The sequence below is a fragment of the Mus caroli genome, chromosome 1, assembly GCF_900094665.2.
Source record: "Mus caroli chromosome 1, CAROLI_EIJ_v1.1, whole genome shotgun sequence".
NCBI classification, from domain to species: domain Eukaryota; kingdom Metazoa; phylum Chordata; class Mammalia; order Rodentia; family Muridae; genus Mus; species Mus caroli.
Window position 1 is genome coordinate 116,673,702 of NC_034570.1, and position 26,355 is coordinate 116,700,056.

The window sequence follows — 26,355 nt, forward strand, 5'->3', positions numbered from 1 at the left end:
ATAAAAGGGAGGGGGCTCCGCCATATCTCTCTCTCTCTGGCTCTCTCTCTGGCTCCCTTCTCCACTGGCTCCTGATGGGGTAAGCAATAAAGCTTGTGCTGCAGAAGATTCCGGTTGCCCTGAGCGTGTTCTTACCAGGGGTAAGTAAAGCGCGGGCAATAATAAACCATCAGTTCAAAGTTTCAAATTCATTTGTGGGTTAAAGTAAGATGCCACATCTCTGAGGTCCTACAAATATCCTTTTAAACACACTTGGTAAATATTCTAAAACCTGCAGTTAGCAATAACTGTTTTCATTACCCTTCTCCTACACCGTTGGTATTAGAAGAGTAGACAAGTCCACATTTTAAAAACACTGACTCTGACTTATGTCTTTGTATCCATGTTTGTACAGCATATATCAAAATTATTTGATGAAGTTGGGAGAGATAGTGTGTTTATAAAGCACTGCCATGCAAGCAAGTCAACTTGAATTTGTATATCCAGAACTCACATTTACAGACATCTGGACATTGGGATTGTACACCCATAATCCTAGCACTTGAAGAGGAAGGCAGGTAGATACATGAAGTTTACTCCCTATGCAGCTTAGCTTTATTGGTCAACTATGGGAATAATGAGAGAACCTGATTCAAAGAATAAGGTGAGACGATTTATGTAGTCTTAAAAAACCTCACAAAGATAGAAGAGAGAGTGGGTGAGGGAATAGAGGAGGAGCTGGAGGGGAAAGAATGGGAATAGATTTGGTCAAAACGCACAAGCATGTGTGTGTACATGAGTACACACACACACATACACACTACTCATCCAAAAGCACTCAGAGAATCATTTTTCTGATGTACTGATTTTAAAAATATTCTATTAATACATTGGGATATAAAATTTGAAAAAGATCTTTTTAAGAAGTAGACTCCTATAAGAATTTTGATAGTGAACATAACAGGCAAAGAAAGATCAAAGGCTTCAGACATAAGTCACAGCTGTCCCATATCTCAGAGGCTGCAGAAGTGGTTTTTTTTTTCCTTCCAAGATAAATTCTAATTTTCTTTTTTGTTTTTTTATTAAATATTTTCTTTATTTACATTTCAAATTTTATCCCCTTTCCTCATTTCCTCTCTGAAAGTCCCCCTATTTCATCCCCCCTTCCCCTGCTCACTAACCCACCCACTCCTGCTTCCCCATCCTGGCATTCCCCTACACTAGGGCATCAAGCTTCACAAGGCCAAGGGCCTCTTCTCTCACTGATGTCCCACAAAGCCATCCTCTGCTACATATGCAGCTGAAGCCTTGAGTTCCTCCTTGTGTACTCTCTGGTTGATGGTTTAGTCCCTGGGAGCTCTGGAGGTACTGATTGGTTCATATTGTTGTTCTTCCTATGGGGCTGCAAACCCCTTCAGCTCCTTGGGTCCTTTCTCTAGTCCCTCCATTGGGGACCCTGTGCTCAGTCCAATGGATGGCTGTGAACCTCCACATCTGTATTTGTCAGGCACTGACAGATCCTCTAAGGAAACAGCTATATCAGGCTCCTGTCAGCAAGCATTTTGTTGGCATCCACAATAGTGTCTGGGTTTGATAACTGTGTATGGGATGGATCCCCAGGTGGAACAGACATTGGATGACCTTTCCTTCAGTTTCTGCTCCAAACACAAAACGACAACCAACAGATTGGGAAAAGCTCTTTACCAACCCAACATATGATAGAGGCCTGATATCCAATATATACAAGGAGTTACACTCCAGAGAACCAAACAACCATATTAAAAATGGGGTACAGAGCTAAACAAAGAATTCTCAACTGAGGAATATCAAATGGTTGAGAAGCAGTTAAAGAAAAGTTCAACATCCTTAGTCAAAACAACCCTGAGATTCTACTTCATGCCCATCAGAATAGCTAAAATCAAAAACTCAGATGACAGCAGATGCTGGTGAGGATGTGGAGAAAGAGGAACACTCCTCCATTGTTGGTGGGATTGCAGCTGGTACAACCACTCTGGAAATCAGTTCAGTGGTTCCTCAGAAAATTGGACATAGTACTGCCTGAGGACCCACCTATACCACTCCTGGGCATATACCAAGAAGATGTTCCAACTTGTAATAAGGGCACATGCTCCACTATGTTCATAGCACCTTATTTATAATAGCCAGAAGTTGGAAAGAACATAGATGTCCTTCAACAGAGGAATGGATATAGAAAATGTGGTACATTTACACAATGAAGTACTATTCAGCTATTAAAAGTGATAAATTCATGAAATTCTTAGGCAAATGGATGGAACTAGAAAATATCATCCTGAGTGAGGTAACCCAATCACAAAAGAATACACATGATATGCACTCACTGATAAGTAAATATTAGTCCAGAAGTTCAGGATACCCAAGATAAAATTCACAGACCACAAGCTCAAGAAGAAGGAAAACCATAGTGTGGATAATTCGGCCCTTCTTAGAAGGGGGATCAAAATACTCCTGGGAGGAGATACAGAGATACAGAAGTGGTTTTATCAACATAACACAGGAAAATCCCCATTGCAGGCTGTCAGTCTATATGCTACTGGCATAGGAGTGAGCACAGCCTACCTCTGCAGGTCTAAAACAAAACTATAAATCAGTGGTTCTCAGCCTCAAAGTTTGAATGGAGGAGAGTTACTTGGGGAGAGAATGGCATATAACATAATCAGAAGGAAGAAAGGTTGTCAGGATCGAGCTAAAGATCTACGTAAGTTTAAACTGAACGTGCAGGGCTGGAAAGAGGGTTTGGTGGTTAAAGGTTCTTGCCCTTACCAAGGACTGGAGCCTGGTTCCTAGCCCCAACATTGGCCAGCTCACAACCACACACTTAACTGGAGCTACACAGGGTTCAGCACTCTCTTCTTGACTCTGTGAGCATCCACATGCATCTGCTCACATATGTACACTGACACAGAAACACAAATTTAAAAATAAAGTAAATTTTTATTTAAAAAAATTTGAGGATCTAGAGAGACTGCCCAGTCATTAAGAGCATTTGATGTTACTTGAGAGCCCAAGTTCTCTTCCCAGCCTTCATGGGAGACAGTTCACCTGTAATTGCAGTTCTGTGTGACTGACACCCTCTTCTGGAAATCTCAAACATGCGGTTATAGACTCATATAGCCATACCCACAGAAAATTTTGCCCAGACTAATAAAAAAAAATAAACTCAGTGTTAAAAATCCAATGTCAGACATTTTCCTCAATTACTCTTCACCTTTAATTATGTTTTTTATTGTTTGAGAATTGCATACATGCATAGAAAATATATTGAGAAAATCTACCTCCCACGTCCCTTCCTCCCCATCCAATACCCTTTTGACACATCCCTTTTCTCTCTCAGCTTCATGTTTAAAATGCTCACACCTGTGTGGTCTACACTCACACAGACACACGCATACACATGAATAAAAGTCTTTACAAAAATGAATTAAGATATTTAAGCTAAATATTCAAAGTCACCAGGCACTAGTGTGGCTCTGTGCATTTTAAATCATAGTTATACATAATCCAGGCTGGCTTCAAAAACTTCCTTTCACAAAAATTGATAACATTGAGTGTGTGATCCACCAGCCTCCAGTTCCTGAGAGCTGGTATTAAAGGTGTGCAGCACTAATGCCAATTATATGAAGTGCTAAGGATCAAAGACAGAACAACACACATGTTAGGTGTGATATTTAGTTTTAATTATCAGCCTGACAGAGCAAAGACTCACTAAATCAGGTTAGCCTGTGGGAGTCTGTGGGATAAAGGAGGCAGTGCCATTCCCTGGTCTTAGTCTTGGACTGTATACCAGTAGAGCACGTTGGTTGAACATTAAACATGCATGCATGCATGCCTTTTCTCCTGCTTTAACGTTTATGCCTTCAACTTCCTGTTGCCTAAACTCACCAGTACCAAGGGAGTACAATCCAGAATTGAGAGCTAAAACCATTCCTGTCTCCTTTAAGTTGCTTTTTTTGTCAGAGTATTTTATCAAGGAAATGGAAATGAAGATATAGCAGTAGGAAAGTACTCTACCAATGGTGCTATATCACCTGTCTTTGGCTGGCAATTTAGATCCACCAGTGAACTGCTAAGAAGACATTTGGTTGTGTTTGTATATACTAGAAACAATGGGTCCTTTGAAGGTTTGGCTGGAATTCAGGAGAATGGGGCCCTAGGGAATTTGTGTGATGATGTTGGCTGTGGAGGTGGTGATTAGACTAGACATGAGTTTGGGAGGTGTCGTGGAAAGAAATTGCTGAAGAAAAATGGCAACCTTGGAAGAAAAGAGGAGCAATGTTCCTCTGGTTTTAGTTGAATAAATAAAGGATGGCTGTTACCCTTTCATGAAGTAAGGAGGAAGGCAGCAAGGGTTAAAAATACTCTTTTTAATATATTGTGCTTGTGCTATCCTACAGAAATTGAGATGACAATACCAAGTACATTATTGCATCTAGGGGAAAAGTTCAAGGCTCTATGTGGTAGACCCAAGTACAACACAGCCAGGAGTCAGAAACCAAAGGATCAATGAGCTCCAGGATTTGTGGATGCTTTCCTACGAACCTTATTGTACCACCATTGAACACCATAAAAGGTATTTCTTGTGGGAGGTGGGCACACTTTCCTTTGGTACATCATTGGTTAGCCATATGCACTCCAGTTACCATGGTTACCACAGTGACTACAGGTCTAATCATGGCCTTCAGGTTCTCTATTCATGCTGGAGGCATTTGGATATTTAAACACTTCCGAAATTCTAAAGACTTAAAAGTCCTGCAAGAAGCCAAGTGACCCTAGTTACATGAAGAATGCCATCTTTTCCTTTGTGTTCCCCAAAGAGAAAAGACTGCTGTGTAATAGAAAAGAGAAAATAGACTGAACAATCGATTGGGCGGAGAGTCGTTTAGAATAAAAGACAGCATTTCATCTGTTCCTGCCTTTTGCTCTGAAGTGATGGAGTTTCGACTCAGAAACTGGGGTATGCCATCCCTTATGGAACCTCTGTTACATCTTCAGATGAGAGTGTTGACTAGCTTTCCCGATGTTATACATCCTATGTCTACTGAATTCTAATATTATTCTTTTGATCGCTGTAGTGCATACATTTTGTGATCTAGCTACAGACCACACAGACCACCCGGCCTTGCTGATCGTTTCTAACAATCTTCCATATTTATTTGTGTGACTGCCTCCTCTACTTCCTCCACAGGTGTGTGTTACTAAGCACTTGATAAGGATCATTGACGGACTTCATCATAGCCAATAGGAATGAAGCAAAAATATATGAGATGTCCTCTTAAAATGAACTCAAGGTGGAACATTTCTACTTGACCATAAGATACTGCCAACCTATCTATCAATAGCATGTGTCACCAACAGCAGCTGCTTAAGTAAAAGACAGTGACATAGCAATTCCTATCAGGGACAGGACTCTTTGCTTTAGACCCTTGTTCTATTTCCAGTACTGCTTAAACCTGACATGGTAGTGTATACCTTTAAACCCTGCACACAGGAAGTAGAAGCAGGAAGATTATAAGTTCAAACTCATCCACAGCTACAAAGAGAATTCAGGTCTTGACTGTAAAAACTGAGATTTTAATTCAATGAAGAAAGGAAGAAAGGAAGAAAGGAAGGAAGGAAAGGAGGGAGGAAGGAAGGAAGGAAGGAAGGAAGGAAGGAAGGAAGGAAGGAAGGAAGGAAGGAAAGAAGNGGAAGGAAGGAAGGAAGGAAGGAAGGAAAGAAGGAAGGAAAGAAGGAAGGAAGGAAGGAAGGGAAAGGAAGACTGTAAGTTGAAGGAGTTTTAGCACAGGGTCATAAAAAAATGATACCAAACTGTCTCTGAGGTTAAATTCTAGTGTTTAAATCACTTTTACCAAGACACTTAGAATCCTATATCATTTTTATGCTTCCAGCCAACATTTCAATTAATAAGATCTACTCTTTCTTAGCTCACCCCAGACCTCAAAAGACCATGATCATTTTAAAGGAGACAAAAGGGTGAAAAAAAAAAACAAAAAAAAAACCAAATCCTGATGGTCATAGTATAGCCCAAGATAATTCTGTATGTTGGGTGTGTTAACATTGATGTAAATGTGTAACAGTGAGGTTTCTACCTAAAAGGCTGGGTGAGAAAGTGTATGATTCCAGTTTTCTTTTCTACTCCTCATATTCTTATCTGAAAAATGAGCATGAGTAAGGTGGATCCCGAGTGAGATATTTGTCAGCCATCCCCACTCCATGAGTTAGATCCCATGACACACATGGTGGAAGGAGCTCACCTACACTTTGGTGTTTCTTCTGAACTCTATACTTGCACCATGCCATGTGTGCAACCCTCCCCCAAATAAGTCAAAATATAATTTATAAAAATGTCGTATCTTAAAAATGAAATGTAGTGGATTTCTGAGTTCAAGTCCAGCCTGGTTTACGAAGTGAGTTCCAGGACAGCCAGGACTATACAGAGAAACCCAGTCTCAAAAAACCAAAATAAATAAATAAATAAATAAATGAATAAATAAATAAAAATAAAAATGAAATATAGACTATAATATTTCTAAGAAACATTTAAACCTCATAATTATAGAATCACTGACACAAGATATACTTTTAGACTGTCCTTTTTCCTCTGATGTCCACTATTGAGGAAAACCCTGGGAATTGATCCTGTAGAAAATCCAACAGGAGCCTGGGAAGATGGCTCAGAGGCTTACTACACTTGTTACACAAGCCTGAGGATCACCATGCAAAATCTCCAGCACCCATATAAAAACCTGGGCAAGATAATGCTGTGGGGATCATACACAGGAGGATCTGTGGGGCTGGCTGCTGTCAGCATGGCTCCAAGCTCTCTGGGGAACCCTCCCTCAAGTGATAAGTCAGAGAGTGGTAAAACAGGACACCCAAACATTCATATGAGTACCCATACATACGAGTTGACATACATACACATGCATAGACATATCACAATACACACATACACACAAACACACACATACACACCAACATATAGTTTATGTAATCTGGAACTAGAAGCAAAGAAGTTTACCATTCGTTTATTTCAGTAATTTTATCCTTCTAAATAAGTACATATAAGGTCCCTTGTTTGATTCCCCATACCTACATGGGGTGTGTGCGTGTGTGTGTGTTTTGTTGTGGTTGTTGTTGTTGTTGCTGTGTTGTTGCTGTTGAGTATAGATATGGATGAGCATGAACCACAGTGTACTTGTAGAGGTTAGAGAACAACTTTGGTGGAGGCCGAGTCTCTTGTTCACTGCTCTGCGTAACAGGCTAGCTGGCCTGTGAATTCCCTTGTCTCTGCCTCTCCTGTCACCAAAGAAGCCTAGGACTACAGCTCTGTGGGCGTTCTAGGAACTCAGGCACTGGTCTTTGCAGTTCTCCAGCAAGCACTTAACTACTGAATCGTTAAAGTCTCCACCCCAAATTTTACCTTTTTATACCTATACATTCACCCTATACCTATACCTATATATCGCCCTATATTTTCACAATGTTTATATCTAATGGTATTGACTAGTAGAGGTCAGTCATGTGTCTGCAGCTATTAATGAGTGACAAACCAGAAAAGAATTCTTCCCACAAATATTAAAGAGAAAATTTTTAGTTCAATTAAATGATAGAATTAGTATTTTTAGAAGATTAATGTGTTAAAATAATTCAACTTAACTAAAGTCCTTAAAGGCCAACTATTAGGAAACAGAATTGGGGACTGTGGGTGGTACCCTTCTATTCTAGCTAATGAATAAATTTTTGTTCCAATTAAGATTTACCTACAGTGACATTTGTCTCACTAAAAACATTCCACGTGTGGCTGATCCTGGAAGATGAACCAGGAATCTTCACTGTGAGCTAGAAAGATATTAATCTCAGGGACATCTCCAGACTCACAGAGATGGATATCGAATCTGTAGAATCAATATCTGGCCTTTGTACTATGTGCCCTTAAACTTAACTTCTCAAGTACAGTCTACTTGAACTCTGGACTCTTATTATGTATTGAGAGCCTCATTTCCTACCCATTCCTTTCCTATTTATTCTACTCTGCAGTGTAGCCTGTCTGAACTGTGATCTGCTTTATGATGACTGACTTTATGCCTTCCTTCTCTTTTACTCACTTCTCTGTTTCTGGAATATTTTCCCCATATTTCCCCTTCTAACTCCTATTTAAAATATCAGGGCCTTGCAATGCCTTCCTCCATCAAGAGCTATCATTATTTATCCATTTAGCACTTGTCAGGAATACTGAAAAGTACTCAGTTATATCTTCAAATGTGTTCAAGATCAACAGGCACCCTCTAGTCACACAGAATCCCCCTTCACCAAACACTTAAGTCTCTAAGCAGCTGAAACAGAGAAGACTAAACCTTGCCTCCATCACTCAGGATGATGGGCACACTGGCCTACTGCAAGAGGAAGCTTCTGATTTTATCCATTACTTTATTATAAAATTTTCTAGAGGATATATATATATATATATATACATACATAAATGCATACATACATACATACATACCTGTATACACACATATGTACATATGTATATACATGCATATGTGTATGTTTAAATACACATATATGTGTATGTATGTGTGTATGTATATGTATATGTATTCTTGCCAAGCTATCTTTCTTTCATCAGAAATGTCTATAGTAAGTGCAGTTTCTCTGCCCTGATTCTATCATTATCTCAAAAAAGTTATTTAAGTAAAGAGCTCATCTATTAAGGACAGTAAGTACTTTCATGCTATTTGCTTTCCATTAAAATAAAGTCAAATCCATTTTTCTTAGGGCAAAATTCTGAAAACCAGAGTTGTGCAAAGTGGTGTTTTTCCATCTAGCAGCAATGATTCATTTTAGAAATTAAGGTTTTCTAATGAGAAAGCCTGACCAAAGTGTGAGAGCCAACAGTCCCCCCCCCCCCCGGCAATGCCCAATTCATTAAAATCAGCAGCAACTGTGTCTGTCATGCTTAACCCAGGTTTCAAAGCAGCCAGCAGGGATCTGTCTCCATCTGATTCGAGACTTTCCTCTTCACTAAAAGAGAAAGATGTTCAAGATGCAAGCTGTATTGTTGATGTACTGAAGTCCTCACACTAGAGTATAATTAGCATGCCTGTTATCACAAGCTGGGAGATATGCAGTCTTTTTTTTTTTTCAGATGTTGTCTACATATTTACAAGCAGTGTATTTAATTCTATTTAGGCAAAGGAGGGCTTAGTATGGTTTAGACATCAAGTGTTAAAGCCTGTTACTTGGGAAAACAAAATAGTTTATACTATTCTTGCCTTCTCCTCTTCTTTCGTTCAAGAATATTAACTGAGACTTACTAAGCACCTGACAGTGATTGGGATGGGTGCTAAGATTAACAAAAGTAAAATATAGGGATTTCCAATGAGGCTAATAAGAGCTAGTGGAGGTGCTTAAATTGATATATAATTACAGCTAAAAGATCCACTGTTCCTTAGGAGGTATAGAAGATCATGTTAGAACAGACAATTGTCTGAATATCTAGTTGTGTGACTAAGGTAGTGTGAAAAGTATCCCTAAGTAAATTCCTAGGGAGACTTTAATAATGATCTATTAGCCCTCGATAGCTTCTGAGAGAGGGAAGTCTCTTTTCTTTGAGGGTGTGGCTACCAGTAGGTTGCCCATTCCCTGGTGGATGACCTAACACCCATGAGCATCTAGGAAACACGAATCCCACTCAGTTAATTAGGTAAATAAACAGGATGTAAAATTTGAAGGGAAATGTGCTAGGAAATTCTGTGAGCATATTTATTGGAGAGGGTGTGGGTGGATATGATTAAGATACATCATTTACATGTGTCTGAAATCTTCAAAATATAAAATTTAAATATTATTAAAGTATACGAAAAAGTAGGTTGTTAAGAGAACTGCATCAGGGTAGGATCTATGGGCCAAAGAAAGGGGCTAGAGACATGGTCAGTGATTAAGTCACTGACTACAATTGCAGAGGACCAGGGTTCAATTCCTAGCCTCCACTTGGAGTTTCAGAATCATCCACACCTCCAGTTTCAGGAGATCCTATGCCTTTATCTGACCTTCATGAACATCAAACATGCACATGATGTTCGTACTAAATGCAGGCAAAATTCTCAGACATAAAATAAAATGAGTAAATGGGGCAAAGGAGACAAGATGCATAGAGGAATAGAGGCAGTTTGAAGACCCTATCCTTGCCATGATGTAACTTCTCTTCAAAAGAGCCACATGTCCAATCTAAAACCTGACCCACGTACTTAAAATCATGGTAACATGGCACTGGGACCAGTTGTCTTCTATTTGATGCTTCTTTGGACACCATTTGAATACACATCCTTCCCTCCACCCAATTTTTGGTATGAGTCCATGATGAAATTATGCAGCTGTTACTAGCGAACTTGAAGATACTTTTCAGCTCCCTGTAGACTTGAAAATGAGTTTTACCATTATTATAGTTAATAATAATTGCAAATAAAATCCCAGCATTTATGCCATAAAATTGATTCTCACTCTACACCTCTCTATGAAAACATCAAATGCCTTTAAAATTGCTATTAGAACAAATTATAACACAAAGCACTGACATAGCATTTTTGTTTGGGGAGATAATTTAAGTTTATTGCTTTTATGTTCCAGGGAAGAAAAATCTCAACAGGGTTAATTGTCTTCCCTAAGCCATGTGATTCATTGTGGTAGAGAATAATGAAAATTCAACTTAAGGATGTCCATCCTAATTAAAAAATATATAACCTTTTAGTAGGGAGTAAGGCTAGCATTGCACAGATTATTTTTGTTACCAGTGGGAAATATAAAATGAATAAACAAAAGCATCAAAGTGCTAGGTCAAATTTACAAGAAATAGAGTTGTTCAAAAGGTAAATGCCAGGCTGGAAAGATGGCTTAGAAGTAAAGAATATTTGCCAGAAGATCAGAGTTCAATTCCTAGCAGGCATAATAGGTGGCTGACAGCTGCCTATAAATCCAGTACCAAGAGTTGTTCTCTTCTGGCATCCATACATTACATTCAACAGACCTACAGAGTGGGTGGGGTGGGGTGAAGGGGGGGAGTTACGGAGGGGGGAAGGAGGGGGAGAGGGAGAGGGAGAATTGTTTGTTAACAAAAAACCAGTGGCTTTTAGTGCATAGTATATCAACCAGGTGAGATTTAGCTTCACTAATGAGATCCCTTTCTGTGTCTGCCCCTGGGATCCCAGGCTTGTCAATGGTGATGGACTTTACTCCTGTGGTGCATTGCTGCCAACTCTCATCTACCCACCTGGCTTGTATCTAAGGCCAAAGAGTTTTCATGAAGAGGAGGAAGGCCATGGCAATCAAATGCACTTTGGCAATGTTTACATGCAGCCAGAAAGAAGAGACACATTTGTATTCTTAGGAAAATAGATAGAACTGGACATCATCATGTTAAGCAAAATAGCCAGATTAAGTAAGAGAAATGTCCAATATTTTCTATCATACATGAAGTATAAAATAAATTTATGGCAGTTGTATTTTACACACATGTTATTGTGCATAGATTTTATATATACACATATATTATTAGATAGATTTTCATGTGACATCAAATAGAAGGAGATCTATGTGGTGGGACAAAAGAGTATAAAGGGGAAAGAAGAATATGAGAGTGATGGAGCAGCTAATGTTAACATTACATGTTTTCTCTCATTTGTAATGTTCAAATCTACATCAGAGTGTGCTGATTGCACATGTATGTATGCATACATGTATGTGTGAATATATATATATATAATTTGTATGTATATGTATGTATAGTGTATGTATATGTGTATATATAATGTATGTATGCATGTATATACAGTGTGTATATGTATGTTTATATAGTGTGTATGCATGTATATAATATGTATATAGTGTGTGTGTGTGTGCTTGTACATGTGCACGTGTTTGTACACATGTGGGTGCATAATATATTGAAAATAGAAGAGTTCTCTACTCTTGGGAGCATGAGAACTGAGAGGGGAGAAAAGAAAGAACATGAGAAATTAACAGAGAGATGGATATGAGTAAAGTACAATGAGACAATGTATGGAAATACCATAATGAAATCCTAATTTTATAACCTAACTAAAAACAAACTATTTTTTAAAAAGAGGGAGAGAAGTGTGTCCATTATACTTTCTGCCTACCTTGGCTCACACTAACCCAAATTTGCAAAGTGTGATGACCAGATGACCTGCAAATATTTCAAAATCTTTTGAAAGCCAAAGAAAACATCAGTGCAGGTCTTTGAGACATTTGATATGGACCCAAAACATGGAGTGAGACCCCCGTTATTAAATTCTATAAGACAAAATTTACCCTTCCTAGAACTGATAGACCTTAAGATTTCTTTAGTAACTAAAAGTCATATATTCAAAATCTGCTGTGTGAAAAGTCTGGTGTGAAGATATCCCTGCAAAGAATGACAACTTGGCTATCAGAGAGCTCGTGCTATTAATGATGTGGTGGAACATTCTAAAACTGCCATGCTTCTATGATACTCAGAGATGGTGAGACCATAGCCCAAGAATATATATTACTGTGAAGACATTTTAATCAGTGTTTTTGAAACTTCATTGTGCCTTGAAATCATCTGAAAGACTAAAACTTGTTCAATAGGTATGGCTAGAGCCTGGAGAGTATTTTTATTATTTATCTTTATTGTATATGCATATTTGTTTGGCTGCACACATGCATGTGCACCACTTGCATTCAGTGCTTGTGGAGGTAAAAAAAAAAAAAAAAAGGCACCTGATCCTCTGGAACTGTAGTTACAGATGGTAATGAGCTGCCATGTGGATTCTGAGAACCAAACCCAGGTCATCTGAAAGAACAACCAATGTATCCTAAATCCTTAGCCATCTCTCTAGCCCCTAGGGAGTTTGCTTCTCAGTCCCTATGTATGTCAATGTTGCACATATGAGGATATGCATTATGGTCTTGGCTTATTCAGGCATCCACAAGGACATCTCAGGTATGTTTTTGTTTTTTATTGTTGTTGGTTCTTTTGTTTGTTTTAATCACCACTAGTGTCTCCAATGGAGATTGGTGAGATGACTCAATGGCTAAGTACACCTGCTGCTTTTTCCGAATTGCCTCTTCCAGATTCAGTATGCTCCAGTACACACACACACATACACACACACACACACACACACACACACACACACACAAAATCTAAAAAGATGCAATGTCCCCACTAACTGACCAAAACAAAAATTTATAGACAATTACTAAGACATTAACTTTCAAAACAAAAGATAAAGTATTATTTTTTAGCATGTTTACATGTAGTTCAACAATACCTTGCATGAGAATGCCTCTTCAAATATAAAGCTGACAGTCAAACATTATAAATAGAAGAGATTTTTATAAGAAAAAGCTATTTAAAAAACAGATATAAAAGTGGCCAATTTTAAGTATCCTTTTCACTATAAGAATAATAATAAAACTTTTAATTATTTCTTTTAAAGCAGTTTAATTTATAGCCCTCAAAAATAAAATTGTGCTATAACCATCTGAGTTTTAAATACTATGTAATATATTCAAATTTCAAATGGATATAAATTTATTATTAGTGGGCTTTCTAACCCATGACCCTTTTCATGCTTTGGACAGACTCTTTCCACATTAAGGTTCTGAACATGCTATATTAGTATAATTAGACAAGGCAGACTGTTTCTAGGAAAGGGGGAAATTGACATACAATAGTCTCTGTCTCTGGTTTTTGCGACAATTCTCTTTTGTCTTGTCCCATAGAATATGGCTTAACAAGGTAGCTCATTCAAAAAGAAACCCTGTACTATGTGGAGAGTTCAGCCATGTCTTTAGTCACTGTAGAGTCCCCACTGGAAGTTCTGCTATCGATATATGTTTGCATAATTGGTAAAACAACACAATAAAATATAGACATGTTATATGTATAATTTTTGCCTTTATGACTTCAAATGATTTTCAGCCTAAGGTACTCATACATGTTTTATATCATGATCACAAACAAGCTTTCTTCACATACTCTTAGAGTCATGAATTCTTGTAAATATCATTAGCACATGTAATTTTGAGATAGAGCTAAAGTCTAAATTATAATACGAGCTCATGGATCATGTCAAATTAATATGAGCCCATACTGTATATTAGAGGATTGAAATGACAGTTAGTGAGATATTGGTAGGACAGTTACTTACAAATCTGACTATTACAGTCAGTAATCATTGTCACATTAGAAAACACTTGTTTCTTAGGGGCCAGAGAGGTTGTTCAGAAGTTAAAGTATTGCTCTCCAAACTCAGCAACCGGGGTTTGAGTTCTACAACTGACATCAAGGTGAAATGGAAGACATGAACCAACTCTTCAGAGGTGTCCACTGACCTCTAAGTACATGGCATGCATACTCCTCCACTCATTCAATAATAATAATAATAATAATAATAATAATAATATTTTTATTTCTGGACCACTATATGCTCGTGGCCCTGAAGAAAACACATTGTGATAATATTTTCATTTTCTATCCATGTATATTTTTAATTGAATTTACATTACCTTGACACACAACAATGACGCACAACACTTTGACAGTGTGACTGGCATGGAAATGTTAACTCTTCAAGCTAAGTGTTTTGTCCGGTTTATTTGTCCTAGGACTTGGAGAGACTGTGACTTAGAAGTCCTAGGCAGTGGAGAAAGGACATTAATCAGTGCTACTATTTAATCACCGAGAACAATGGCTACAAACACAATTTGTTAGCTTAAGGTATACTCTGAAGCCAATCAGACCCCACACATTCATTTAAAGGCTTCATACTAGTAGCTATTACATCAGGACATGGAAGAAAGCAACATTTCATTTTACTTTGTTTGTTTGTTTGTTTGTTTGTCTGAGGGGGTGTACACCACACACATGGCACCATGTGCACATAGAGGTCAGAGGACAACCTTCAGGGATTTGTTCTTTCCTTCCACTATGTGGGTTCTGGGAATAGATTTCAAGTTGTTAGCAAACGCTTTTATCTGTTGAGGCATGTCACTGATGCAAACAAAACTTACAGACTCATCAATGTGGAATTTGGAAGCTAGGTTTGAATTTTGTGAAAATAAACAAGACAGCTCTAGAAAAGGGGAATATACAGAGAGGGCTGGCTGGGAGAGTGCCCTAGATGGGAAAAGAACTCTTTCATGCTTTACTTTAGAGGATTCCTAAAACACTTTAGTGCATATGATTTATCACTTAGGAATCACCAATTATAATTAATTCACTCAAAGTTTCTAACTTCAGGGGCCCAGCACGATTGCTCAGCAAGGCATGTGCTTCTCACCTTGGCAACCTGAGTTCAATTCCCGAAAACTCAGGAGAAGGCAGGAGGAGAGAACTGATTACACAAAGTTGTCCTCTGGTCTTCATATATGTATTGAGCTATTGAGAGTGTGTGTGTGTGTGTGTGTGTGTGTGTGTTGTAGGAATGTTAAAATGTGAAAGATATTACCAGAATACAATCTGCACATTTAAGAAACAAAGTTTTGGCTTTCGCGACAAAGTTTTGGGCTGGAGAAATGGCTCAGTAGATAAAAGCCATTACTGACTTTCTCAAGAGCTAGACCCACACTGGACAGCTTATACTAGTCTCTAATTCCAATTCCAGGAAAGCTGATGAGCCCTTCTTACCCGCCTCCGACAGGCTCTGGAACACATGGTGCATATGCACATAAACATGGAAACACTTGAAACAAAAATAAAATCTGAAGCATAAAAGGAGGGAAAGGGGAAATTCAGCTGCCTTTCCCCTTAAACAAAAACAGGGAAACTTTTAAATTTGTAAACTCACCAGAAAAAGTGCTTTAAAAGTAAGCTTAAGATTTATTTAAAGCTTTCCAATTAATTACAAGATATCCAAGTGAAACCAAGACAGCAAACACAAGACTATTACGTCATTTTTGCCTGAAACCAAGTTCATAATATTGCCATATTCAGATTTGCATCCTACCTTCTCAGATAGTATCTGGAACTTTCTATTTTAGAGTGGAGTCATAAGACCTTTCCTTTTGTTTTTATTCTTGTGAACTAACTTGCTTGAAAGACATGCAATCATTTCAAGGGAAGTGTCACTGGATTTTGCAAGTTCTGCATTGGGAAGTGTTTTATGAGTGTGTTCCCCACAGCACTCCATCCAAAGTGAGCTGGGAACCTGCTGGGCACCTTGACTTCACTGTTTCTGCTCCTTTCTCTCTTACCAATCTTGAATGTAGGGACAGGTTGGCTCCAGTATGTCACAAAACTTGTGTCAAAGAAAGGGTGCTGGGGCTGAAGAGACGATCAGAACGTAAGAGAACTTGATAGTTTTGCAGAGGACCTGTGTTTGGTTCCTAGCACCCACACTAAGTGACTCAGAATCTCTGGTAACTCCAGGGCCAGGGGATCTGGTTCCCTTTCTTTGCCTCTGTGAAAACCCACACACGTGTGCACACAAACACACACAGGTACATATGCATGCATGTAGACAAAAACAAAAAGCACAGAGTTAACTGGCAAAATTGGACAATAGCCAAAATATCAAAAGTGAATGTGAAACAGCCCAAATGTGACTTTCCAACTCCTCTCCATCCCCACCTCTCAGGATCATCCACAAATATGACTACAAGCAGCTTTCCCTGGCAACAGCGCCTGAGTTTGACCATCTGCAGACTTGTAACTCTTCAAGCTGCATGTGTGAAACACACACACACACACACACACACACACACACACACACTTTTCTTTGTGGTTTTGCATTTGGAGTTTTCACCCGTCTTTAGTTAATACATTCCCATTGACCATTCTTTTTAACATTAATTGTATCAGAGACAAGGAGTAGACATCATTTCCTGTGCTGACAAATAGGAGGAACTCCCTAGAGCTTCACTGTACTCTGACTACATAAGAAAAGCCCCTGAAGCTTCTAGAACACCTTTCTAAAGTAGAGCAATGCACAACTTTTTCAGAATCTGAGCATTTTCAGTGTCCTAAACTGGGTTGTAATTATCTTTAGGCCAATATACTTCTACCAAACATTTGACTTAGAGTTGTCAGATAAGTTTAATGAGGGGGAAATTAACCTTAAACAATCACAAATGATACTAAGCTTGCAAAAGTTCAAAGAGTATTTTAATCTCCAGTACACCATAGCTTTCCAAAAACCCTCCCAATCATAGGGTTTTTTTTTCTCCTTAGGTTGTTATTGCATTTTGCTCCTGGGCTAATGCATTACCTAAATATAGACAGCCATTTTTAGTATAAATTCCAAAAGCCATAAATGTTTCATAATTGAGGACATAATTCGAAGTAAGAGAGCTTTTTCCACTCATCCCTTTTTATGGTTGCAAATTGGAAAATACTCAAGTAATTACTCCCTTAATAGTTCAATGCTGGCAACTCTACTTTATGAACCTCACAAGCATCTTTGCCCACCCCCAGGGCAGTATAGGGGGTTACAGAAAAAAAAAACTTAACTTGTACAATTAACCAAATCACCCAGCGCTCTGATGCAAGATTCTTTCATTAAGCCATTAATAAAATGCACTACTAAGTGGTTGGTCTCCCGGTTTTTACGAGGCTTTTGAATTTCAATTCAATGGCTGCAGTTTGGGTAAAAACCCAACGTTTGCAAGATCAGCAAGCTGAGAAAAAGCCCCGATTCTAGAAACATTTTCTTTCCTTCTCCACAGTTCATCTGAGAGCACTCAATGCCAGTGAACTAATAAGGAAAGTGATTTTTGAGTCCCAGAAAGTACAATGCATTTCTATCTACCCAATAAAGAGAAAAGCAAATGAAGTGCTTGCTTCCTATGACCTCAAAAGCATAAGCAGAAAGCCACTGGTCATTTTATGGTTTCTAAACAAAGGTAGCTTAGGCAGCTTGTAATTCTACCCCCAGTTCAGACTCCAGCGCTTATTTCCTACTAGAGTTTATATATCACAATGCAAAATGTCATATGTTTTATTTCTTGGCATTGCTCCGTAGTGGTATGCTTATATAATTGACAAATGTAGAGATCTTATAAGCAGAGAACAATTTAAATCCTAAAGCTCAATGTTTCCTTCCTAAACTTGGACACAATACAGAAAATTCAACACTGACAGAAGATTCTGTCTTGGCCATTATGGGGGGTGTAAATTATCTGGATTTGGACACTATGTGACTTCTGTTAACCTGCTTTGTTCATATGACTTCAGTTAACCCCCTCTGTTTATATGTGATGAGAGTCTAATTATACACTGTTGACTGCGTCCTAGAGACCTCAGTAACTTTAAAACATAACTGGAGATAAATAGAGTGAAATATTCAGTTTATGGTCTATTTATTGCTAAAAGTCACCAAGAAAGGTCAGACAAGTTCATGAGAAAGAGGTATTGTTGAAAATTATATTCCTCTTATAATTACAGTCAATGCAGCATTGTCAAGGGTCAGAGATATAAATGAAAAAAGACCTGTAAATCATAAAAATTCAGGCTTTTTGGATTCTAGCACCTTAAGCAAAGGTGTGCTCCTGTTAATGACATGTGGCAGTAACTGGAGATGGCCTGTAAGGTTATCATTGTGTTTGTACAAGACCTTGAGAGGCTCCAACCACTAAGTCCAAGATGCCAAGTAATCAGACAAAAACATCCAGGTCAAACCCAGCAAGACAGGGAACATTTCTTCCTAGAATCATGTCATTCTGAGTCCCATGGATTGTCATGTATGGACTAGAACAGAAAACAAAATCCTGAACTTTCTAACTTAATTTCAAGTATTTTTGTCAGAAAATAAACTCCCAATTTATTTCAACTCATTTATCATCATCATCATCATCCAGAGATTGGACTTAAAAAGTAGGTCCTGTTGTTCCACTTGTTCAAAGTTTAATGGTAGCACCTGTAAGCAGGTGTTTTTACCCTCTCCACAGTCATTTGCACACTCACTAGTATGACTTACTACAACCACCAGTTTAATGGTTCTAACAAGGAATTCACTTTTCACAAACTCTAAAACACACATGATGAGAATATGCAGTGTCCAGATTTAGAGCCAGTGCAATGTTTCCTGACTCAAGCAGTTCACAAATTCATCTCCAGTTTCCTCAAGAAAACCGACACACACAGAAACTCTTCTAGATGCTCACTGAAGTTTATTCCTGAAGCATACCATAAACAGATTCTCAGCCAAATAATAAAAATGCAGCTATCAGTATAAAACAATCATCTATGGAAACTACTGTCTCCAGTCTACATACATGAGCAAACAGAGCCACTTTGCTGAAATCAAACCTGCAACAAAACTCAAACCAACAGGGTATTCTCTACCAGCAGTCCCTGCTGAACCAGTGCCTACAAGCAATTGAGACGCACTAAGACACCTGTACAGAATCAGAGAACAGCAGCAAAACCAGATCCTACCTTGATGGTCTTGGAGGGCTGACACTTGATGTGATGGGACACACTGGCTGTTTGGTTCATATTTCAGGACCCTGGACAGTGCACGATCCACAGGCAGAGTTCCAAGACTAACCAGAGATCAAGTCTCCCCTGCTGGACTTGAGCAAGGGGCTGCTGCTGTTGCTGCTGCCTCTGCTGCTTCTGTTGCTGCTGCTGTCTTACTCTGCAGGCTGAAACGCTGTCAGGCTGGAGGGATCCGCAGCTCACTTAGCCCTAAATAAAGCATTTACTTGGTTCATCATTCTCAGAGCTCTTGGCAATATGGCATAGAAAGCCGACTGTTTAAATTCACTTGCACGGTATCTTTTCAGTACTGAGTTGTGACAGATCTACAGTGCAGCCAATAGTCTTGGCTCTTATGCTCATTTCAAAAGGACGGATACCAGGAAATATACAGAGATCAATTGCAGTACTACAGTTTAAAGGGCCACTCTCTCAACAACCCTGGTACTACCAGGTTATACATATTCTGCAGTGCAAAGATAATTCTCTCTCCTTCTTCTCTCTTGCTATCTTTGATGATTTTTTACAATAAATCATTATTGATATAATAATATTTTTTTTTCTATTTCTCCTTAGTGCTAACTACCAAAACAGCTGTAAGTGAAGAGAAAGACCTGTTGATGGTGGTCAGGTTTTAAGGCTTTGCATCTGTAAGGTGAGATACTTGTACTGTCTATGGATATTAAAGCTACTCATATTTCTGTAAGCTGTGGAAAGCTAAATGTATTCATGAAGTTTAAAAACAGTATAATTGTTGCATATTTCACCACAGCTTAAAATGTCTTCTGATTTTCTTGTCAGCCATAGATATTATTGAAATCACATTTTTTTCTTGAGAGAGAGAGAGGGACAGGCTACCATTCAGTCACATATAGTCGTTTCTTTAACTCAAATGTCATTGTTGAAAAATAAATCATTAATATTTTCTTGCAAGGGAAAAACTCTCTCCTTATTCATTCTTATACTCACAGCAGCATTGATCAGTGTGAATATTCCCATATGGGCATAGTATCTCAGAAGCTTGAGAAAGCAGAAAATATCACTTCTCTGGCCTTTATAATGAAATATTTATGTAATCTAGACTGGATGTTACATATCATGTGTATTTCTGTACGTGTGTAGATTTGCATGTGACACAGTGCAAGTGTGGGGATTAGAGGACAGCTCATGAGAGTCACTTTTCCTCTGCCACCACGTGGTCCCCACAGATTGAAGTCATGGTTCTAAATATGGCAGTAAGTGCCTTTACCCAGTCACTCATCTTGCTGACCTAAAGGTCAGCACTTTTTATTAATCAGAAATATATCTTGCTGATGAAATGCTACATTTGAACTGTGTGACACCTTATGACATCCCATAATATCATAGATAAAGCATAATACAAGAAAAATAGATTAATAAGTTTGATAAAATAATTAGATGTAAAAATTGCTTATGTAAGCATCCACTTCCTCTTCTAAGACATAAAGATATTTCACACATTCTGTAAAATAGTCTTCATATAGCTGAAGAAGTCTGACACCATGGAGATTAATAGTACAAAATTTAAACGAATAAAGAAAAACCCTTGTTTAAAAAAAAAAGAAAGAAACAGGGGGCTGAAGAAATGGCTGAAAGGTTTATAGCATTGGCTACTCCATCAGATGATTCAGGTTCAATTCCTGGCACTCACATAGTAGTAGCTCATAATTGTCTTTAACTCCAGTCCAGCTCATCTAATGGCCTCTCTTAGTTTATGTGGGCATCAGGAACACATGTGGTGCACAGACATATATGCATGTAAAACACTAATCCACAAAAATAACACAAAAATAAAGACACAATGAGAGGCCTCAACAGGTAAAGACACTTAACATCAAGTCTGGAAACCTGAGCTCAGTGAAAGAAAGAGAGAACAGATTCTGAAAATTCACATGCATGTCCTGACACATATATGCTTGTACATACACAAAATAGATAAATAAGATATTTAAAGCACAAAAGAAATAGAATCAATAAACACCAGAAGAAAAGGCAAGTTCAAAACACCATGTAGCCACACAGCAGAGCACAACCAGAGCAGCAACATCTGTGGTGGCATGAGCTTTGCATGTGTGCATGGGGGAGGGGCTTGCATGTGCACATGCAATGCTGTGTTTGTGAAACTTGACATTCTTCAAGGTCATGAACTTTGATTTCTAAGAAAGGTTCTGTCATAGTCTGTGGAATACTGTTCTGACAAAATACCATGGACAAAAACAAGTTGGGCAGGAAAAGAGTTATTTGGCTTATGCTTCCACATTCATAGTTCATCACTGAAGAAATCTAGCCCAGAAACTCAAACAGGGTGGGAACCTGGAGCTAATGCAGAGACTATAGAGGGGTGCACCTTCCTAGTTGGCTCCCCATGACTTGATCAGCCTGGTTAGACCCTAGGACCACCAACCCAGGGAAGGCAACACCCACAATGAGTTATGCCCTCCCACATCAAGCACTAATTAAGAAAATGCTCTATAGGCTTGCCTGCAGCCCAATCCTATAGGGTCGTTTTATTTCAACTGGGGTCTCCTCTTCTAGGATAATTCTAACCCTAGTCAAGCTGATAAGAAACTAGCCATCACCGATCTTCTCACTGGGCTGGAACTCACCAATTAGGCTAGCCTGACTGCTTGATGAGCCTCAAAGATCTGTCATGGCTGACCCACTGCTGAAGTCAATGTATGTGCCACTGTGTCCTGCTTTTTACATGTGTTCTGGGAATTAAACTCAGATCCCTATGACTACAAGGACAGGATTTAGCAACTAAGCCATCTCTCCAGATATTCAAAGTTTATGATAAAAATCATAAATGTGTAGTTTAAAAAACCACAAATGTGGCTTATATTCTAATTGAACTCTAATATTTTAGACAATGCACACACCAAAGAGAAATTCATAAAGCTTTAAACATTTTATATTCTGACATAATAAAAACAACATATCCAAATTATAGAATGAAGTGAAATAATATTTAGAAAAAATGTATACATTTGATACATGTGTGTCTAAACACATTTATTTAAAATATAATCAGAGAAAATATTAATAAGGAAAAAGAAACTTCATCACAGAAAATTGGAAATCTGAAATAATCACAAGTAGATGCAGGGAAGTAAATAATAAGGTAAGAAATGAATGGAGAAAATGATAAGCATGTAAGTCAGTAAGCATGAGGTAATTGTTTCGATGGGTAGTTAGCAATCTTAACTAGCAGGACTGGTTCAGTTCTCCTCTTGATATTCCTGAGTGCTATATATTTGTAAACCTTCTCAATTAAATTATGTAGGTATTCTTGGTACAATAGAGCGTGCTCTGTGCAGCCCACAAAAAGATCAACCACAGCCATGCTTTCTGTTTTGAGTGTAGGTTTATTAAGCATATAGCAAGCTAAACTAAAAGAATAACTATGGAGTTGCAGAGAGACAGAAGATCACCATCAAGTGAGTGTACAAAATCCAGCAAAGATAACTGAGTAGCCTGATTGAGAGAGCTAACAAAGGTGACATCATCAAATCGGGACTTAACGATACACAGCAGAAACTGACTGGGGAAGTTGAGCAGTCACATGATTCTTGACTGAACTTTCTCTCCATGGAAGAGCTGCCTGCTTCCTGTCCTCACACTGTTGGAAATTAATTTGTGCCTCTAGTTGTTCTCATGGGCATGAGTGTTTTACTCTTGAGCTGCTTTTCTCTTCTTCCTGTCACACACAAGACCCAGTGTGACCCAGAGCAGGATTTTAAGGGACACTTGACATAAATACATTTAAGTCAGAGACAAGGGGAGACCTCATGACTCCGGGAGTCAGCTTTCTAGTGTCCTGTGATGGGTACTTAACTAGTACAGGAGAGTTTGCCTGTATAATGCATATTACAGAAGGACAAAGTGCTGGATGCTAGAGTTGAGACCAAGTTCCCTCATCCACATCAAGGAATCCTTAACATTTCCATGACTCAGCACAACAAACACTTTCATGATCACCACAAACCTTATAGGTGGCAAGTGGTAGCAACTATAATCACAGGAAACTACCCATTCCCCTACTTCGTTTTGTCAATTTAACACAACACAGAGACTTTGAATTATTTCCCAGATCTGATTAGCCTGTGGGGCTGTCCATAAGGGGAATAATTATTAACTATATAGGCGAGTCCAGGCTGCTGTGATTGACCCCATTTCTAGGCAGGTATCCTTGGCTATATAAGCAAGTTAGAGAAGCATAAACAAATGGGAGGCTGAGCAAGTGAGTGAGGACATGGTCTAGCAAGTAGCGTTCCTCCAAGATTTCTGCTTCCAGGTCCTGCCTGACTCCTGCCTTAACGTCTGCTCAGTTACAGTCTATCCTAGAAGCTGAAGTAACCCTTTCTTTCCCTATGTTGATTTTTTCACAGAGTGCTATATCACAACAACAGAGAAAAAAAAAATAGAACACCTGCTTTCAATAGTTCTTCAAGCCTATGTTCTATCTCCATCTAGATAACATGAAAATTCAAGAGACAAAGCATCACGACCATAAATACTGAGTAGGCAGAGTTCATCTGGAGTCCGTGTCTAAGGTTGGACTTAGAAAACAAAATAAAGAAATTTCACATATAAAAAGTGTAGGGGGAAGCAGCAAGATGTCTCAGTGGGTAAAGGCACCTGCTGCCAATCCTGATGGCCTGAGTTCTCCACTGAGAACCACATAGTAGAAGGAGAGAACTGACTTCCACAAGTTGTTCCCTGAACTACACACACACACACACACACACACACACACACACACACACACACACACACACCATGCTACCCATATGCAAACCCATGTATGCATGCATACACAGGGAGACACACATACAAACACACACAATATAATAAAAATTTAAAGAGTGTAGTATACAGCATATTTTCCTTTCCATATCAATTGCCTCTTATTATATTAAACTCAGAATCTCAAGTACAAAAGTAATCACTCAGAGGAAAAGATGACCCAACTCACAGTTTGGAGTTATACTTTTCTTTTCCCACTAGGTTATTATTTCACAGGTTGAGAAAATAAAAACCATGGTAATTTTAAAACATGTCTATTTAAAATACATATAGATTTTCCACAATTTTATAAAAATCTGCTGTGTCATAATGCATTCACATTGAATGTGCAGTCAAAAGGAGATAGAAAAAAAATATTAGAAAAATGCCAGAATACTGCAAGTTCTATTTAATAAGAATAACTTAGAAACTTCTTCTAATTTGGATTATATTACATTTAAAATATTTACTCTAAAAAGAGCTGCGGGGGCCAGAGAGATGGCACAGCATTTAAGAGTACTTACTGCTCTTGCGGAGGACCCAATACCTATGTAGCTGCTCATAGCCATCTGTATCATCTTCAGGGACTCAATACCATCTCCTTGCCTCCACAGAAAATTCTCACATGCATTGCACATATATGCACACAAGTAAAACATGCATACCCATATGACAAGAACACATAAGATTTTAAATCCAAATATAAACAGCTGTGGGATTGTACCACAGCTTGTCACAGGGAAATTTTTTTTTAAAGGGAAATTTTTCTTGGAAAATACAACACACTGAATGTCAGTAAGTAAGAAAACCCAAGCCATTTATAAAACAAAGTGCAACAGAAAGAAATTTAATACAAAGGGACCAACTTCAGACTTAGTTAATGCTAATGGGGCTGGATGAAGCCAGTTGGTAGAGGGCAACCTATAATTCACAAGGCCCTGGGTTCCATCTCCAGCATTATAAACTGGGCTTAGTGTCTTATGCCCACCACAAGATTAAAACAGGAAAATCAGAAATTTAAGGTTTTCCTGGGTTAAAACACACATAGATAGAAGCAACCCATAGATAGGTACTTGAGCATCTATCTAAAGGAAAACAAGCAAACAAACAAAAAAACTGGTAATAACTACATAAACAAGCTGTCGGGTTACAGTTTGTAGAAATTAATGAGGTATCCCACTTGGATTCTTTTCATTAAGATGTAAGAAGCAGGAATATGAATTTCAGGAAATATAGCCATATTCCTTGAAGAGTTCCTTGAAGAATTTATTGTTTGACCTAGAAAACAATTCTAAGACTGCCTTACTGAAATACTCCTTACAATACAAAACACTGAGAGTGAGGGAGATGGCTCGGTTGGTGAAGTACCTGCCACATAAGCTTAAGGTCCTGAGTTTGCTTCCCAGCATCAATAAAAAGTTCCAGCCTGAGTGGTGTGTGTCTCTAACCCCAGCATAGAAAGGCAGATCCCCAGGGCTGGTTAGTCAGCTAGTTTAGCCAAACCAATAAGCTCCCAGCTCAGTGAGACACTCTTTCTCATAAAATAAGCTGGAGAATGATTGATTGAGGAAGACACCTGATATCAACTTCTGCCCCCTGCCCCCACACACAACAACAAAACCAAACATTGTCATATCATCAGATGGACCTGGTTTCCAACTGTTCTTTTTTATTTGGGCTTGGTCTGCCTAATCCCTAACCAGCTGACCACACTCATCCCTTCCAAATGAAAGCTTCTTCAAGGGCCCTCATTAGGAATTATATTTATAATCATACAGGACTTCTAAGTATAAGGAGACCACTACAGAAAATATGGGTCCCTGCTGTTCCATAGAGCAATATCATACTTCATCTTAATCCCACCCTGTGAGCTCTGGTCTGTTGGTTGACTGTCCACGGAATCACTGCTATTCCTTGCTAGGAACTGAATGATTTCAGATTACCAGCCTCTACAATTTAACCCAAAGGCTTTTACCCAGTCCTTTCCACTGCCTCTTTACGTTTTCTTAGACTTTTATTTCTGTGTGTGTGTGTGTGTGTGTGTGTGTGTGTGTGTGTGTGTG

General features: G+C 38.6%; 1 protein-coding gene across 1 annotated transcript in view; it reads right to left on the bottom strand.

Moving 5' to 3' along the window:
• Positions 1-19,861, bottom strand: part of Dpp10 (dipeptidyl peptidase like 10) — a 1,458,922-nt gene extending 1,439,061 nt beyond the window's left edge. Inside the window, exon 1 of the mRNA XM_021165015.2 lies at positions 19,445-19,861. Coding sequence (XP_021020674.1) covers positions 19,445-19,504 — 60 coding nt within the window. The 5' untranslated portion in view covers positions 19,505-19,861. The remainder of the gene's footprint in view (positions 1-19,444) is intronic.
• Positions 19,862-26,355: the final 6,494 nt, after the last annotated feature.